Genomic DNA, 17,333 nt, shown 5'->3' with positions numbered 1-17,333 from the left:
CAAATGTCTATTAATTGATGAGTGGATAAATAAAATGTGGAATACTCATACAATGGAATATTATTCTGCATTAAAAAGGAGTGAAGTACTGATATATGCTACAACATGGTTGAACCTCAAAACATTATGGTAGTGAAAGAAGTCAGACACAAAGGACCATGTAGCATATGATTCCATTTATATGAAATTTCCTGAATAGGCAAATCTACAGAAATGGGTGATTAGTGGTTGCCAAGGGCTGGGGGCAGTGGCAGGAAATGAAGAATGACTGCAAATGGACATAGGGTTTATTTGGGGCTGTGAAAATGTTCTAAAATCAATCGTGGTGATGGCTGCACAACTCTGAATATATTTTTTAATATATGGTAATACAATACTGTTGATTGTATTTTTTTTTTTTTTTTTTTTGCGGTACGCGGGCCTCCCACTGCTGTGGCCTCTCCCGCTGCAGACGGAGCACAGGCTCCGGACGCGCAGGCTCAGCGGCCATGGCTCACGGGCCCAGACGCTCCGCAGCACGTGGGGTCTTCCCGGATCAGGGCACGAACCCGTGTCCCCTGCATCGGCAGGCGGACTCCCAACCACTGCGCCACCAGGGAAGCCCAATTTTATATTTTTAATAGATGAATGGTATGGCATGTGAATTACACATCAGTAAGGCTGTTTGTTATTTTAAAAAGTAACACAAACATTTTGTAAAAAACTGAAACAATACAAGATACAGTAAAACAGAAGTTCCCTGTATCTGTACTCTATTTTAGAATTTTAAATTATTATTATTATTATTATTTTGGCCGTGCCATGGGGGTTGTGGGATCTTAGTTCCCCAACCAAGGATTGAACCCGGGCCACAGCAGTGAAAGCACTGAGTCCTAACTACTGGACTGCCAGGGAATTTCCAAGAATTTTAAATTAAAATTTTGATTTTTCATTGAATGCCACTGTAAGCCTTGCACCAAAACGAAATGTTTGATTAGATCCTATAATAAGTTTCCTTGTGTTACTTTAATAAACTGTTGTTCTGAGGACCAGCTATTGGCAAAGCACACATTTTTACTAAAATTAACTAGAAATAGCACTTTGGGAACAAATCATAGTCTAGTACATTAAGGGGATGCCTAGGACCGTGGAATAAAGCAATTCTACAGGATGGTTGAGAAATTCTTAATTGGAGATTTTTTTTTTTTTTAAACAGCCCCACCTCCTCATTCCCACTCTTCCTGACCAAAAAGTGATTACCTTTTAGCTGAGCAATAATTTGACTAAAAGTGCCAAAATACATCTCAAGGATTTATCCATGATAAGAGACCACAGTAACTGGATGGAGGTGTAGCACCATGAAGGGAGAAAGAAGCATTCACGATGCTCACCTTTATGATACGGATGTGGACCATGGGTCTCATTCTCTAGGAACCACCTTCTAGAGGCATCTGGAAGAGCAGCAGCTTTCTTTTCTGATTTCAAATGAAAGTCTTCTTCTTCAGCTTCCTCCCACTAAATACAAATGAAAAAAAAGTCACATAAAAATTGTGCTAATGCAAGTTCCTATAGTGAAGTGGCCCCTTTTATTTCTTCTACTTTGTATTTCTAAGGCATGTAGGGTTTATCTGGTATTAGGGAATTTGGGTGCCTGTCTTGGCTCAAGGCTGTCGAAGAACTTGAAAGCAGAGGCACCTCTGATGTCCCTACTACTCAATTCCTCAGAGTGCCATACGGGTCCCAACTGTCACTGAAATAACAATTCATTTCAATACATTTCAGATCTCAAACCTTATGGGACTGAGTTTTAAAAATTAATGGATGGAAAGGTATCCTTGAGAATGAAAGACATACTCCAGGAAATAGTGCAGGACGGTTGAAGGGGGCAGTTTTTCTGATGACCTTGGAGCCAGGATACCAACCGTGGACTGCCCACCTCCAGACTTCTCATGTGAAAAAGAAAAATACTTCTGTCTTGCTTACAGTTACTGTTATTTTGGTTTTTGTTACTAGTAGCTACATATAATTCCTAACTGTTGAAAGTCTTTTACGTTGCTAGTATAAAGAATTAGGTAGGGCTTCCCTGGTGGCGCAGTGGTTGGGAGTCCGCCTGCCAATGCAGGGGACACGGGTTCGAGCCCCGGTCCGGGAAGATCCCACATGCCGCGGAGCGGCTGGACCCGTGAGCCATGGCCGCTGAGCCTGCGCGTCCGGAGCCTGTGCTCCGCAGCGGGAGAGGCCACAACGGTGAGAGGCCCGTGAACCGGGAAAAAAAAATAATTAGGTAAATCAAAGTAGTGATACTATACAATCAGCTAGAACAAATCCACGAGGTTGGGAAGTTGAGACAGTAATGTAACTGAGAAAGACTCTTAGTCATTCTTAGGTGGCATCAACATTGAACTTCTCTGAGCACTACCTATTAAAATCAGATCATCTTTAAGATCTTTTCAAACACAAATTATGTGGTTTGATGCTATTGCCATTTGATTATGTACTATTTCAAGATTTAAATGATTTAATAACAAGAAGTTTGTAACACCTTTCTTACCTTTTTAGCTTCCCCCTCCATCACTGCATTTAATACTTCCATTTCTTTCTTTCTGTTTTTCCGAAGCAGTTTGGCTACTTCCTGGTAACATTCATTTCGGTGTAGATCATCGCATCTTTGTTTATGTAAAGCTCGAATTCGCCAGTCAGTATTTAGACATGCTTGTTCAGCTTTTGCCAAATTTTCTTCAATTAACTAAGAAAAATACGTAAATTTCAGAAATAAGATTAGACTACATAAAATACGGTATGTCCATTCAACGTATCCAAGTGTCCAGGACAGATGTTCACAACCCTGGTTGCATATGAGAATCACCTCAGTGTTTAAAACAAACTGATGTCCAGGCTCCACCACAAACCAACTAAATCAATCTCTTTATCAGCTGGATGCTGGTACTTCTAGAAAGCTTTTCAAGTGGTTCTAATGTATAGCCAAGGTTGAGAACTTCTAGGCTAAGGGATGGGTGGAATTAAACAATTCCTATGTTTCAGTCCTTTGAAAAGGAGTCAGAAGAACCTATTTTTACAGACTGGACAAAAGCCTATAAGGAAAAAAAAAAGGGGGGGGATATTCTGGGGGGGAAAGCCAAGGGACAGAACAGAAGGTAGGGAAATCTTATACTATTCCTGGCTTCTGGAACAGGGCCAGGCCCTGCCACAGACCCATTTAACGTTTTGTTAAAGGGATAACAGACAAAGTTCTATCCTGAAGCCCTGAGATTCTATTTCCATTCATTTAAGCCAGCATTTCTGAAAGGATACTCCACAAGAAATTCTATAAAATAAGTTTAAGAAAATTTCTTAAAGATTCACAATGTGCCATATCCTCAAACCTGGCAGGGAAAAACCTAACTTTAAGACAGCATATTCAATACTTGTCAACCCCATTTTATTTAATACTAGTTATTGATATTCTACAGCATACACTTCGGAAATGCTGGCTTATATACCAGGCAGAGACCTGATTTTTTTTAAATTCAACTTTATATCTTTTTTTTTTTTAATTAACTTATTTTTTATTTTTGGCTGTGTTGGGTCTTCGTTTCTGTGCGAGGGCTTTCTCTAGTTGCGGCAAGCGGGGGCCACTCTTCATCGCGGTGCGCGGGCCTCTCACTATCGTGGCCTGTCTTGTTGCGGAGCACAGGCTCCAGATGTGCAGGCTCAGTAGTTGTGGCTCAAGGGTCCAGCTGCTCTGTGGCATGTGGGATCTTCCCAGACCAGGGCTCGAACCCATGTCCCCTGCATTGGCAGGCAGATCCTCAACCACTGCACCACCAGGGAAGCCCCGAGACCTGATGTTTTGCAACTAATCCACTCAGGGATAATTTCGGAGACTTAACAATGTAGGGCACTAAAATTTATAAAGTTATTCCCTATGTATTTTCTTCCAAGTCTTGAAATTCTCAAAGAGTATAAAAGACATGTGTATATGGCTGTCAGTGAAGTAAGTAACCTCTAAATAAAATAATGTGAGTTTCTAGGCACTGTGATAACTGAAGCAAAGAAACAAATTAACTTTACAGAGTTCAATATTAAATTCCTTCTTTTAAAAGAATGGCAGATGGTAATTCCTCCTTTTATAGATACACTAAATTTATCATATTTTTTACCTTCTGAGTTTTTTGGTTCTGAGTCTCATCTGTTCCTATCGGCCTAAGAAACATCTGTTCTTCATGATCCACTTTTCGTTTACAGGCGTCTGCATCTTCGCTCATTTCTTTTGCAATAGCTTCTTGATTTCTAGTGAGATTCTGTTAAAGAAGTCATTTGTAAAAAAAAAAAAAAAAAAAAAAAAATCACCAATCCATATAATAATGATGCTGGAACACAAAAACGTCTCTGCTCTTTTTCAGAATACCAAAACTGTAATCATCTAATTGTCAAAGTAAAAAGCAAACAGCGGTGACATCAGTGGAAATAAGAGTAAGGACCTCTGAAAAATTCTCTCATCTATAAAAGCACTGAGATCACTGGCAAAACAGACTTTTTCAGAACTCTGGAAATTAACTGAAGGCTTACAGCAATCTGGGGAGCATTTATTCATAAAAATGGCTGAATCTTAGTAAGAAAGACGAACTTTACGGCATTTTCAACTGGCACTATTCCTATGCCATGCCACCCCTAAGCTCTGCCATTAGCTTTGAAAATCATGAGCCTGGCAGCCGACGGAGGGGACAAAATGGAGTTGAGGTCCTTCTGACTCCCATTCCCAGAGAACTGTCACCATCTGACTTGGAAGACCCCACTTTCAAGGCTGTGTTTATTTGACCTGACTCCTAACTCACCTACAGCCTTTTCCCTGGGGATGTCTGCTGACAACAGTCAGGGGAACCTGTTGAACATTGTGACTGTCCAAGGCACTGGATCACAGAGCAGACAACGGGCCCATCAAAAAGCTTTGTAGGAAAAGCTGGGGAATCAGATACCTACAGGGGGCTTTGAAATGCTCCAATAGATTCCTGGGACTTTAGAAGGCCGTGTGCATGGGTAAAAATGTGCACATGCCAAGGGCTGTGTGAATGCTCAGACCTGAGAAGGTCCTAAGCGCTCAGCTCCGGTGAACTGAGGTTTTGCAAAATCAGGAAGTGAAATCTAAGAGAGTTGTAAACTATCTAACTGACTGAGTGTTGAAAGTGTGCCCGAGCATGCTGCACACGGTGCCCCTCGGCAAAGGCTAGAGGCTTACTGGTTCAAGGGCTCTAAAGAAATCTCTGTCCAGTCACCAGGCTACCTGGGGAGAGACTACGCAGTGGCTACGCATGACAAAGAATACTTTACAGAACAATTCAGAAAAGTCACTAAGCAAAGAAACAACAAGAAACCCTGGGGAGAGAAAAGAATGTGATTTCCAGAAAATGTCCTCTTACTTAAAATAGCTAGTTTTCAACAAAAAATTACACGATATAACAAAAGCCAAGAAAGTACGGCCCTACATGCTTTAAACAGACATAAACCACATGATCTCCAAAGAAGATATAAAAATGGACAATGAACATATGAAAAGGTGCTTGATATTAGTCATCAGGTAAACAACAAATGCTAATGGAGGAACATTCTACAATATATCTGGCCTATATACTTCAAAAGTATAAATGTCATAAAATATAAAGATAAGACTCAGGAATGGTTCCAACTTAAAGGAGAATAAAGAGACATGACAACTGAAACAAATGGATTAGATTTTCTTTTGCTATAAAAGACATTTTTAGGACAACTGATAAAATGTGAATACGGTTTATACAACAGATAATAATATGTTAATGTGCTGATTGGGTAACTGTACTGTGATTATGTAATAAGGATTCCTTGTAGAAATATACAATGAAGTATTCAGGGGTAAAAGAGCATCATGTCTGCAACTTACTCAAACAGCTCAGGAAAAAAAATGTGTGTGTATATAGACAGACAGAGAAGGATTATGCAAATTTAGCAAAATGTTAATATTTGAGAATGAGAGAAAAACGCTTTGAAATTTTTAGTATTTTCTTGCAAAATTTCTGTTAATTCTGAAATCATGCCCCCGGTGCCACCACTCCACCTCCCCCACAGAAAAGATAGTAAAAAATAACCTCAAGCTTAGTTCAAATGAATGAATTCTAATTCAGAATCACAGGAGACTTAGTGTAAATTCCTGGGGCTCAGATTTAGAAAAAGTTCAGCGTAGAAACTTAAAGTGTTGTAGTTATGAACGGATGCTGTGTTTTAAATCTCATTTAATGTGAGCATCACATGCATGTGACCTGTTATGTATTTGTAGTTATCGCTAATTTCAAACCCAGCCTGACTGTAAGAGGACTGAAGGAAGTGAAAACATGGTGTTTCAGCATTAAATCAACGAGTAACATAATGCTTTTCCCCAACAAAAAATATCCGCAGCAGTAACAAAGTTTCCCTTTCCAGTGTCTTGGAAACTGAATTATGTGTGCTAAAGTAGGTACTTGCTGATTTGATTCCAGAAGATTCAAATTTAGAGGGCTTTACAGCTCTTATCTGACTTACCTTGCAGGATCTTTGTGAAGTACTGGGTTAATTTTGCAGTCACTATTACACAGATATAAGAAGACTTAGTGAGTTAGTAAAACATCCTGAGGCAAAATCTGGGGCTTACATCTGGTGCTTCAGACACTAGACTAAGTTGTTAAGAGAAACATGAATTAAAGAATTACAACAAACTGTGCATTCAGACATTCTGGCTACCTTACAATCCTGGATAACACTATACTCTTCTTGAAAAAAAAAAAACAAAACAAATAAAAGGAACATTAAAAAACCTTGAATAAACTGTCTAAAAAGAGTTCGTACAAACTCTGCTTTTCTTACATTGGCAATTGTTGATTTATACCTTCTCGTAAAGTCTTTTTTGTGATTCGAGTTCCAGATGTCTCATTTCTAGGTCTTTCGCTGTGGCAGCAATTTCTCTATCTCTCATATGTACCTACGGCCAAATAACAAACTGTGAATACCAAAAATAATTTACAGAAGTATTTTCTGTTTAATAGATTTAGTAATCTTGTAATATGAACAACCCGCTAAATGCATTTAAAATAATAGGTATTGGGTTTTTGAAACCAGCGTAATTGCCAATCTATTAACATTCACTGTGGAATCTAGAAATAATGTCTGAGTTAAAGTTAAGCATAATTTTCTAAAAAAGAAAACACAATTACCATATGCTCATCTGCCCAGACTGGGAGAACAGATGGCAGCTCTTTCCACATTACATTAGCCATATTATGAGTCAGAAAAACTTGAGCAATTTAAATTCACAGGGGATAAAAATATAAAATGTTTAATCTTATTCGAAATAACATTTATTTAATGTTCTTTTTGATTAAACATCTATACTTTTCTAAATTCGGTTTGGCAACTAGTAATTTCAAGTTAAAATTTACTGTGGACTGTCCAACCTGTATGTGCCCTGCTTGGACTTAGCCAATTTAAAGTTCACCTTTCGCAAAATGTGATTACTTGGGAGCTTGTCAGTCCTACACACTAGAGGATTTGGATCAGGAACTCTCTAGATAGAGACTCCTGGAAACTGTCTTAAATACTTGGCTGCCAAAAACGCTCATCCTTTAGGAGTGAGAAAAACATGATATGTGTTTCAGAACAAAACAAAACAAACTATAACCCGTGAGGCATCTAACCTAATCACTTCATCCAACCAGTAAACGGTTAATGATTGCATTACTACTTACACGCATAAGGCAAAGTGTTAGATATTGCAGACAAACTATCAAATACATATAATCAGAGAAACAAACAGTAAAAATGAGAGTATAGTGGGATGTGCAAGGACATGCATCCAAGGAGTAAAAAAACCACGGACTGAAAACCAGTTCAACTTAAAGAGGTTCCTGAGAAAGCCGTTAGCTCAAAGCTGGGGATACTTGAGTTGATGAAGCAAGAGTAGTTATAATGCTAAGAGGTGGAGAAGACGTTTGGCATAGCAAATAATGCTTTTTAGGAATTTCAATTACAGAAGCTCTTTTGCTCATGAATTTTCAGAGGTACAAACAGCTATGTACCAGAGCAAAACAGATCCAACTTTGCTTGCTACTAACAGATGTCTGTGTCACTTGTACGTGTCACTTTGGACTCAAGCAGCCTTTCCTGCTGGCGCCTGAACGGTGAGTAGAGAAGCTTTTGCTATTTAGCAGGGTCAGAGCTCACTATCAGACCAGGGAGATGGAAGGGCAGGAGGCTGGAACGGGAGGCAGAGGTCAGATCGTGCCACTGAAAGGACCTGACAGGCTCCTTTCACCAAAAACTGCCTTCCACTATCTCAAAGGGGTTTGGAACAAAGAGATCAGAGCTCTAAGCCCGTATTACTTTAGGAGAAGAACATAGATTTTCTAGAATACTGAATTATCAACCTCATTTACTAGATGAGATAGTTAAAAGAAATCATGGATTTAAAAAACCAATTTAAGATTAATTGGCTTTAAACAAAAAGTATTATCTCATGCTATAAAAAGAGATAATAGATTATTAATATAGATGAATGAAAATCTTAAGAAAAATTTAAACATTTACTACTTTATCAAAAGCAAGTTTGAAACTCCTTAATTAGTTTACAAATTCAATGCAATCCTAATAAAAATTCCAATAGGATGGGGGGATTGAGAGAGAGAGAAAGAGATAAAATTTTCAAACTCTATTTGAAATAATAAACATTTGAGAATACTGAAGAAAACTCTTTAAAAGGCACACTAATTGTGGTAATTAGGCCTACTAATTAGTAAAACATTACACAGGTGATATTCAAACAGTGTGATACTGGCTTAGGAATCGACAGCAAAGGAGGAGATCAAGTTTATAAAGGAACTGAACATTTAATAACCATCAGCTGGCAAAATGACTTTGCTAATATTCAACAAATGCTGCTGGGAAAATTGACTTGCCTTTGGAAAGAAGTAAGCTTGGTTCCTAACTCATTCCTTACATTCAATTTTCAGACACATCAGGGGCTGGCAAACTTTTCCTGTAAAGGGTCTCAGAGTTAAATACTTTAGGCTTTGTGGGACATAGTTTGTGTCAGCTATTCACCTCTACCGTTGTAGTGCGAAAGCAGCCAAAGAAATATGTGAACAAATAAGTGTGATTGTTTTCCAATAAAACTATATTTATGGTCACTGAAATTCGAATTTCATGTTTTTAAAAATTTAATATAATTTTCATGTCATGAATTATTCTTTGATTCCGATTTTTTTTTAACCACTGAAAATGTTAAAACCATTGTCACTCACGAGCCTTGCAAAACAGGTGGTGGGTCAGATTTGCTGGCACACAATAATCTGCTGACTCTTAGGGACTTCCCCGTGGCGCAGTGGTTAAGAATCCGCCTGCCAATGCAGGGGACACGGGTTCGAGCCCTGGTCCGGGAAGATCCCACATGCCGCGGAGCAACTAAGCCTGCGCGCTGCAACTACTGAGCCCGCACTCTAGAGCCCGCGAGCCACAACTACTGAAGTCTGCGCACCTAGAGCCCATGCTCCACAAGAGAAGCCACCACAATGAGAAGCCTGCAAACCGCAATGAAGAGCAGCCCCTGCTCACCACAACTAGAGAAAGCCCACGCACAGCAACAAAGACCCAACACAGCCATAAATAAATAAATAAAAATAAATAAATAAAAAGATAATCAAAGATTAAAACAACAACAGAAAACTACAGAACTAGAAGAAAATAGGCATAGGTGGTAATATAACCTTAAATGGGAAGGTTAATAAACATGACAGAAAACCTAGAAGTCATAAAAAACTAATGAAATTGGTTATCCTAAAATTAAAATATTTTACATGATGAAAAAAAGACTCCGCAAACATTCTTAGAGTCAAGAAACACAGACCGAGCAAAACATTCTCAACAGACAAAAGGATTAATGCCCTGACCCTATGCTGTGAGGCAAGCACTATAGCCACATATAACTGTTGAGTCACTTAAAATGTGATTAGTCCTAATTGAGGTGTGCTACAAGTATAAACTGACTACTAGATTTCAAAGACTTAGTACAAACAAAAGGTAAAACATCTCAATGACAATGTATACTAATTACATACTGCAAAGATAATTTCAAATATACTGAGTTAAATATTATTAAAATTAATTTCACCTGTTTCTTCTTACTTTTTAATGTGGCCATTAGAAAACTTAAAATTACCCATGTGGCTCACACCACATTTCTATTGGACACTGCTGCCCCAAATGATAAAAGATCCTGTGTAAATTGGTAAGAAAAAGAGTAACTTGGTAGAAAAATGGAGAAACGATTTAGATATGCAATTTTTAGTTCTACAAATGAAGATAAGTAAATGAAGAGACAGTTACCATCACTAGCAAAAAACCCCCAAAAAACAAAACCATTTTTCACCTATCACCTATCAGACTGGCAAATATTAAGATTGATGCACTCCAAATTGACTAGGGTATCAATACTCTTATATTCTTAAAATACCTAAGTGGATTCATTTTTGGAGGACAATCTGGCATACCTTGGAATTTATTCAACAAAAATATGTGTGCAACTACTCAAAGATTTGTACCGAGAATGCACAATCTAGCAGTGTTTTTCGTACAGCAGAATACTGCAAACAACCTAAATGTCAAACAGCAAAGGATTAGTTAAGTAAACTATGACATGTCCATATAATGGAATACTATGCAACCATAAAAAAGAGAAAGATATATAACCATTTTAAAATAATTTATCTCTGGGGATGAAATGAGAGAAGAGTGGAGAAGGTCCATTTTAACTCCATATATTTTATAATGGAAATCTTTTTAGACTGGCGATGTGTAAATTTTTATATTAAAAAGGAGCATTTCCCTTACTTCACAATTAACTTCATGGTTAATTGATACTTCTCTAAAAGAAACAGTCATCAAGGTCACTCGTCAACTTGACTCATTTTCCTGGCATTTCTAAAACATTTAACCATTAATGAAATATAAGAGAGAATAAGAATAGCTGGTGGCGGGGCGGAATTACATAAAACTAAAGGAGCTATTTAGTATCCCTTGTGAACTTTAGGAATAATACTTAACTTGAAGGTGTTCGTTACATTTAAATGAGAGTTAATGGAGATAATGTATGAGAACTAAGAATAATAAACCTTTCTCTCAATTTCATCATCCAGTCTTCTTAGCTCCATTTCACACTGATCTTGCTGAAGCTGCAGAAGACGCCTTCCTGCGGCATCTTGTAAGTGCACTTCCTTTACTTTCAACTCTCTTTTCATAGCAGCTAGTCTTAAACACAAAATACATCAAGAGGAATAAATAAAATCATTTCCCAATATATATTTAAATGGAAAAATACTATGTTTCACAACAATGAAAGGCCTGCCACCTATTTTAGTCCGCTTTCCCAATTCAACTGGTGCCATCATAACATGGGTTTTTATAGTATATAAATGAAAATGCTCAGTTACAAAACAAGCCTGCATTCATGAAAATGACAAGTCCACATGCAATTGGCTATTTCTTCATACTCAAAAATTCTCTTTAACAGGTCTACTACTCAGATCACCTCAATATAATTAATATCCTTTATCTGAGAAAAGGCCCCAAAATACTCTAATGTTACCAAAGATTATGTATGCTTATTCTTTTAGAATTTTAGAAGGCTAATGGCTCAGTTCAGTAATTTTTTTTAAACTCACACCAGAAATCTGTTTCATAAAGTCCTATCCAAAAATAAGAATCAACAAACACTTACAGAAGTGATTTTCCCAACAATTAGCCTTAATCTCAATGCTTATCCCATAAACTTAACTAATTTAAACATCTTGCCTTATTAACGTATTATTGAATAAGCATTTAATACTTCTTTCCCCGTCCTCCAAAGTATGAAATGTACAATGAGACAATCATTTTATGTTTCATTTTCAGGTCACACAGATATGTTTAAAACACAGTTTAAAAAATTATACTCCCCTGACGATGATTTACCCAGCATTGTGTTGCAAGGCATTTCTGCCCACTGTAAAAGGTACCTTAGATCTTGTATTACTTCTGAATAATCAGAGCAAGTTATATTATACTCAGTATAGCTTTAGAATTACATTTTACTATATGCCAATTTTTTGAAAAGTGTATTATAATTTCTTTTTATTAGCTTAAACATTTGCTTAATGGAAATAGCAGAGCTGGGTAATACTGTATAAAGTGAAACTGTATATAATTATATATAATTTCATAATAAGAAATAAAAATGATTAAAATAACTCAGATGTCCAGCTTTTATCAAAGTGTTAAACATACTTTTGTCTTTGCTGTATCATCATCTCCTCCTCTTGTAAGAGCATTTCTCTCCTTGTTTCTTCAGCTTTACGAAGCAGTACCTGTTTCTGGTACCAAGCTTCATCTTCAACTCTTTGCTGGTCTATTTCAGCTTGCATGTCTTCAACTGCCTGCCTAGAGTAGATAATATTTATTATTATAACAAAACGCAAATAAGAAAGCTGAGTAATTTAAGTCCAAGAACGAACAAAACACAAAATGTATACCTGATTAATATGTAACTGTTTTACTTCCATATGCAAGAATACCTTTAAAGATATTTCCATCCTTCAAACTCTGATTTTATACAACTTAATAATTTACATGTCTTTTTCACAAAAATTTTGTTTATAATAGATTTTGTTTTTATCAAAGAACAACCATTCCATGATTACCTCTCTCTTAAGTAATCCAATTCATCATTCCTTATTCTTTCTCGTTCCTGTGTCTGATAGTCCACAATAAACTTTGGATATTGATTAAACACTGGGTATTGCCCTTTTGTCAGTGCCACAAAAACACCAAGCATGCTGTCTGGATGAATATCAGTGGGCGTGGCGTCCATGAGATGATAAACTTCTCTAATTACAGCGCTTATATCCAGGTTATTACGGTGGTGAAAAAAATACTGGAAGAAAACTTCGTGTTTAAATTGAGATTTACCTAGTAAAGCAATTAAGGTAGAACTAAAACGAGTTTAAACATGTAAATTTATCTTTAAGAGGATTTTTTTTTTTTTTTTTTTGCAAATTCACTGAAGCGTTTCGTAACCCAAGTTTTAAAATGAAGATCCAGTTTCATATTGAAAAAAATAAATTTATACAACCATATTATGAAATTCTGAAATAAAACTTTTAAAATTTTAACTCAAAATGAAGGCTTCCTTTATAATAGAAGACTGCTTCAACAACAAAATAAATTCTTCTACTGGAATTTTTTTTCTTCAAAATCCAAAATAAGTAAATTCAAAACTAAATTAGCCTTTGAAGATAACCTTGGTTTTAAAAAAATATCTGACATGTTTCCACATTATCTTGTTCTGCTGGCAGATCCAAATTCTAATATATATACACACATACATACATATATGTATGCATCTTGTGATCATGAAGTAAAAATAAAGTTTAATTTGATAGGAACCATAAAATAAGTAACAAACAAACAAAACCAACTTAATTCATCCTGTTACCAAAAGAACCTCTCCCTTTAAAAACTACCTCTAATGCTTTCTTTCAGCCACTGTCCTCAAAATTCTCACAGTTACCATTCTGCATGTGTAATAAGCATCCAGATTATCACAGACCAGTTGGGTCACTGATAAGATCATGCACAGAATGAACAACTACCCAACTGTCAAACATCCTTTAAGTAGGCAAAAAGCACAAAACTCCAATATTATCGTGATTCTCCGAAGCCACGATTTTAGGACTAACGGTCAAGCTATGAGTGACTACAGCTATGTAAGGGCCAGGATGCAGTTGGTATAACTTATTCTCCGCTACATTCTTACCACCTGGCACCACTACCTGACATACAGTAGGTACTCAATAAATAAGTGGATTTTTAATTGAAATAAATGAAATTTGCGGACCACTACTTAAGAACAAGGATACGTACCTCAAAATCATCTTTAAGATTACAGTTGAGCAAAGGAGCTCTGGAACATATGTTGTAGGCCACAACCGTCAGCAGGAGGAATGAAGGACGGCTGGAAAAGACATTATCGAATAATTTTAGCCACTCCTCTCTTGTCAGTACTTCCGAGAACACAGTTTCAAGAAGAGGCCATGCATACAGCTAAAATAAATAAGAAAAAATGTATTAGTTCTTGAGGGAAAACTCATGACAGCCATTGCTAATACGCTCGTTTGGTTTAGATACTAAAATCATTATATTAAGAACATAATTATGAAAAGAACTACTCTAATTTGGGCTCTTCTTTACAGACTTTCAGGAAAGCAGTTTAATGAAGAAATAAAATGGAATACTATTAAAAGTATAACAGTAGTATGTTTATTATATTCTTTCAAGAAAATACTGTCTTATTTATACCAGAACCAATGTTTGCTTCCAAAATAAGTCGTTATTCTAAAAACCTTACATTTCTTACCTGGGAAGTTATATCATGACTTATGAAGTGTTGCAGGAGTTCCTTGTCATGAAATGCCAAAACATTTTCTATCATACTAAGAATATTGATGGGAGGATTAGGAAAATATTCAAACCAGTGTTGACACCAATTGACTATGAAGAAAAAAATTGAAAATTTACCTTTACCTTTCTGTATCGTCAAAGAGCTTTGCAGTTCTTAAATGTATCCACTCTTTATATCCTCAACATGCCCATTAATAAGGAAAACATAACTCTTGATATTCCAGAACAATAGATTTTAAAACTCCATCATGTTACCACAGTATGTTTAGGTTTACAGAATATTCCTGTTTCTTCAGAGCAGTCAATGAGAGAGTGTCAACTGAAACAAACAAACCTTCCCCAAGTATTCCTGATGGTAGCTATAAGGCTCTGTTTCCTGCTGGCCTGTGCGCTGCATGTATTTAGATTTCTCCAGGTTAACAAAATAACCCTCCTAAAAAAGGTCCCTATTTAAGTCTTCGATAAAATGTGATCAATGTTCAACGGCAATCTCCTCAAATCTACTAAAATTCATACCTAATTAAAGAGTCCCATTTCTAGGGAAAGCGTGTTCTACAGCTATGGTGACAGGCAGTCACCAGGACTGGCTTTAAATCTAACTGATCAATGACAACTTGTTTCAGTAAACCTGACTTTGAAAACCAACCAATCAGTGACAGCTGCAGCGGTGTCCTCTGAAAGTCAGCCAATAGAAAGCAGAATCCGTTCCACTGAAGGGGCTTCTAAGGCTGACTTTAACTCACTCTCACTTAGTAACCAGCACAACCCCCAAAACATTCTTTTCCAAAAACCCTAGGAAGATGATCAGTTTCACTGCTCCATGAACCTATGTCTAACCACCCCAACTTTCCGTAATTCTTAAATTCAGATTTTTTATTTTAAATACTGAGCTGGGGTTTCATGTTTTGACGATAAGATCTTTCTCAAATTAGCACATGGTCTGATCAGAATATTGGATTACATATGGTTTACTCCACTATTTCATTTATTAGTTATTTAGATTTGAGTTAAAAATTAAGTCATAAATAAAATCTTGCAAAAACTAAGCTTTAAAAGAAACATTTCCGCTTCTTTAACTGCTGCTCTTAGTAAGTTAACAGAAAAATCCAACCTCTCCTAAGTAAGTACCTATGATGTCCCAGACACTGCTAGTTTGGGGAATTTTTAAACACCACACACATACACAAAGCCCTCTTATATTTAATCTTCATCAACAGAACAACTGTTTTCAGTTCAGCAAGAGGGAAATCCTGTTTTATACAGTAAACGTCTCCTCTTGTATTCTGCTAGGTGTCACCACACAGAAGTAGGGGTAGAGGACCTAGAGACATTGTCTGAGAGCACAATAAAGAGAAGTGATCAGCGTGTGGAGGCCCTTCGCTCAACCTGCAGAACTTCCTCCTTGTTATAAGACGGACTCTAAAGAGTGCTTAAAAATGACTTTTATAGTTTTTTGTTGTTGTTGTTGTTGTTTTTGCGGTACGCGGGCCTCTCACTGCAGTGGCCTCTCCCGTCGCAGAGCACAGGCTCCGGACACTGCGGCCATGGCTCACGGGCCCAGCCGCTCCGCGGCATATGGGATCTTCCTGGACCGAGGCACAAACCCATGTCCCCTGCATTGGCAGGCGGACCCTCAACCACCGCGCCACCAGGGAAGCCCCAAAATGACTTTTATAAATGTATTCCAAAGTATACATAGAAGTAACTATATTTCTTCACAATTTCTTCTTGGTCCCAACTAGACTGTAACCTGAAAGCCAATACAATGGCTTAGCCCAAAGCAGGGCTAAATTTAGTTGAAGCTCAGTTTATTGAATAAAGCTAGTTTGAGACCCATAGCTATTCATGCTGACTGTCATGGATCTTTTAGATTTAGATTTCAGTTTCAGAAGAGAAAAATCAATTTCCTTAGTATATAATCATGCGTAGCTACGTAACAAGATTTTACTGGAAGTAAAAGATATAGTTGTGCATACCTACTCTAAATTAGATATAATCTCCTTTTTTTCTTTCTTGTGGTAAAATATACTTTGCCATTTTAACCATTTTTAAGTGTACCATTCAGTGACATTAATTCTATTCACAATGTTGTGCAACCATCACTATTTCCAAAATCCTTTCCCAAACAGAAACTCTGTACCTCTTCAGCATTAACTTCTCATTTCTACTTCCCCAGCCCTGGTAACCTCTAATCTACTTTCTGTGCCTATTTGAGAAATTTCACATAAATCTGTCCTTCTGTGTCTAGCTTTTTCCACTCAACACGTTTCCAAGGTTCATCCATGTTGTAGCAGGCATCAGAATGTCATTGCTTTTTATGGCTGAATAATATTCCACTGTATATATACAGATATGGTTTCTCCATTCATCTGTTAATGGATATTTGGGTTGTTTCCACCTTTTGGCTACTGGGAATAATGCTCCACAAACATATTTGTATACAAGTATCTATTTGAGTCTCTGTTTTCAATTTTTGGGGGGATATCGCTAGGAGTACAACTGTGGCGTTATATGGTAATTCTATATTTAACTTTTTGAGGAACCACCAAACTGTTTTCCACAGTGACTGCACCATTTGACATTTCTATCAGCAATGTACAAAGGTTACAATTTTGCCACATCCTTGCCAACACTTATTTTCTTTTAAATTACAGCCATCCTAGTAGGTATGAAGAGGTGTCTCACTGCGGTTTTGATCTGCATTTCCCTAATGACTAATGATCCTGAGCATCTTTTCATGGGCTCGGTAGCTCATCTGTACATCTTCTTGGGAGAAACATGCATTCAAGCCCTTGCCCATTTTTAAACTGCATTGTTCATCTTTTGTTCTTGTTTCTTTTCCTTTTAAAACTCTTAGTGTTATTGAC

General features: G+C 37.0%; 1 protein-coding gene and 1 long non-coding RNA gene across 7 annotated transcripts in view; one reads left to right on the top strand and one right to left on the bottom strand.

Annotated features, from left to right (window-relative positions):
• The window catches only part of LOC136792897 (uncharacterized), a 30,332-nt gene extending 23,516 nt beyond the window's left edge, over nt 1-6,816 (top strand). For both annotated transcript variants that reach the window (XR_010837482.1, XR_010837483.1), the window contains exon 3: nt 4,383-6,816. This is a non-coding gene — a long non-coding RNA (uncharacterized lncRNA). The remainder of the gene's footprint in view (nt 1-4,382) is intronic.
• The window catches only part of TBC1D31 (TBC1 domain family member 31), a 62,873-nt gene that overhangs the window by 8,839 nt on the left and 36,701 nt on the right, over nt 1-17,333 (bottom strand). For all 5 annotated transcript variants that reach the window (XM_067017442.1, XM_067017440.1, XM_067017441.1 and 2 more), the window contains 9 exons: nt 14,423-14,556; nt 13,930-14,109; nt 12,708-12,940; nt 12,295-12,447; nt 11,145-11,280; nt 6,872-6,964; nt 4,140-4,280; nt 2,531-2,725; nt 1,371-1,494 (listed from right to left, as the gene is read on the bottom strand). In XM_067017442.1, coding sequence (XP_066873543.1) covers nt 1,371-1,494; nt 2,531-2,725; nt 4,140-4,280; nt 6,872-6,964; nt 11,145-11,280; nt 12,295-12,447; nt 12,708-12,940; nt 13,930-14,109; nt 14,423-14,556 — 1,389 coding nt within the window. The remainder of the gene's footprint in view (nt 1-1,370; nt 1,495-2,530; nt 2,726-4,139; nt 4,281-6,871; nt 6,965-11,144; nt 11,281-12,294; nt 12,448-12,707; nt 12,941-13,929; nt 14,110-14,422; nt 14,557-17,333) is intronic.

This window comes from Kogia breviceps, chromosome 17 (assembly GCF_026419965.1).
Source record: "Kogia breviceps isolate mKogBre1 chromosome 17, mKogBre1 haplotype 1, whole genome shotgun sequence".
NCBI classification, from domain to species: Eukaryota; Metazoa; Chordata; class Mammalia; order Artiodactyla; family Physeteridae; genus Kogia; species Kogia breviceps.
This window is presented reverse-complemented; position numbering and strand designations above follow the sequence as displayed.